The sequence below is a fragment of the Equus caballus genome, chromosome 19 (assembly GCF_041296265.1).
Source record: "Equus caballus isolate H_3958 breed thoroughbred chromosome 19, TB-T2T, whole genome shotgun sequence".
In the NCBI taxonomy this organism is placed as follows: Eukaryota; Metazoa; Chordata; class Mammalia; order Perissodactyla; family Equidae; genus Equus; species Equus caballus.
The window spans coordinates 3,908,789-3,910,591 of NC_091702.1; the positions used below are offsets into that span (position 1 = coordinate 3,908,789).

The window sequence follows — 1,803 nt, forward strand, 5'->3', positions numbered from 1 at the left end:
TGCTCCCCATGGGAGAAGGCAGCCTCTGGGCAATTAGCAGCCTGGAGTTCATGGTTTGACTCGGTGCAGAAAGTTCCCAGCAATAGATTTCACAAAGCTGGCAGGAATCCAGAGGAAAAACTTTATTTAGGGGTGGGATTTACAAAATGTTAACATCAAATTTTCACCTCTCCCTAATTTAAAGTTCCTTTTATACACCACCCAGCTATTACTTGGTGCATGGTGAAAATTTAATACCTGTAACTGCTGGAAACAATCTGGAAGAATTCTGATTCTATTAGCAGGCAATTTACTTAAACTTCGTTCTAATAATCATATAAAAATATGCAAATAATAAAGCAATCATTTATTTGGTCCCAAATCTGATTATTCTGATTCATCCAACATGCACAAAATGGTAAATTTTTAATTTTCAATTATCATTACCACATAGTTTGCTAAAGTGCCTGGCCAAAAATAGTATTTTCTAAATATTATTCTGAGTTGTTTAACTGAATTTAGGTGAAATAACATATCAGGAAAAGCTTGCCAACTCAGCAACTTGCTCTTCTCACTCTTGAAAAAAATTACCCTTTCAGCTTCATCAGTGTCTCTTTCACCACGTGGAGGTCAGTTCTGCTTGAAGAATGCTAAGGTGTCTCCTCTCGACTTCATGTGGCTTTTCACAAATCCAGTTAGTCTTCTGAATGCCTCTGTCAGCCCATCCCCAGTGATGGCACAGCAGGGCTGCACATGCCAGGCCCGGTCGCTGCAGAGCTTCTGCACTTTGAACATTCTGGTGATGTCCTCGGCAGTCAGAGCGCCAGGCACATCTTGTTTGTTGGCTAGTAGGACAACAGGCACATTTTTAATGTGTTCATTCTTCAAGATGTGCTCAAACTCTCTCCTGGAGTCTTCCAGTCGCTGTTTGTCCGTACTATCCACAACATACACCAGCCCATCAGTGCCCTCACAGTAACAGCCCCACAAGGTTCTCATTTTCTCCTGGCCTCCAACATCCCAGATGGTGAGTGAAAGATTCTTTTCCAACTCGATCATTTCCACGTTGAAACCTATCGTCGGAATGGTCACAATATCCTTAGCAAGCTTTAACTTATAAAGGAGAGTAGACTTCCCAGCAGAGTCAAGTCCCAGAAGAAGAATTTGGGCTTGCTTGGATTTGAAGTTTTTAGAACTCAAAAGACCCATTTTAGGGTTTTTCTTTTCTTTAAAGACCTTTTCTTTCGGCCAGATACGATGTTTCCTCTCCAAGTCTTGTATGAAAACATTAGGAGGAAAGAAGAGAGCAAACACTTCATGTTATATTTTTAGACTAGGAACTTGCGTGCATTTATGCTGTAGCGTATCAACTTGATTATGGGCAAACAGTGTTTTATTTGCGGTCTCAGCCAATCCTGAGGAATCTGTGGTGTGAGTAACCAGCCAGTGTCAGAGTGGCTCAAAGGGAAAATTCTTTGTGGGTGAATAGACTTGGGAGGGGCCTGCCTGGGTGATGCTGCAGCTTGTTCTTTTCCAGATGTTGGAAATTTAGAGGTAATCGAAGATTTATACAAGCACAGGAGCATGGTTTGATCGTAGAATAAAAGCTTAACTCTATAAGTGGTTTGTAGAATTTCTCTAGTTATTCAAAGATTATTTTAGGATGGAGGGCATCAGGGAAATCATCTACAGAAAGTTAAATACTGAACGGTGCCTTGTAGAGATCTGGTGGGGAAGGGCATTTATTAAAGAGATGGCCTGTGTGAGCAACGTTTCCGAAATGCGAAAACACAGGAGGTACATGGAAAAACAATAGGAATGCAC

General features: G+C 41.2%; 1 protein-coding gene across 1 annotated transcript; it reads right to left on the reverse strand.

The window, feature by feature from the left end:
• Positions 1-471: 471 nt before the first annotated feature.
• ARL14 (ADP ribosylation factor like GTPase 14) lies at positions 472-1,316 on the reverse strand. The gene has a single exon (XM_001488905.4). The coding sequence runs from the start codon at positions 1,186-1,188 to the stop codon at positions 610-612; it is 579 nt and encodes a 192-aa protein (XP_001488955.1). The 5' UTR covers positions 1,189-1,316; the 3' UTR covers positions 472-609.
• Between the last annotated feature and the right edge of the window lie 487 nt (positions 1,317-1,803).

Coding starts and splice junctions, on each gene's coding strand:
- ARL14 (XM_001488905.4), bottom strand. CDS start 1,188: ATGGGTCTTTTGAGTTCTAAAAACTTCAAATCCAAGCAAGCCCAAATT.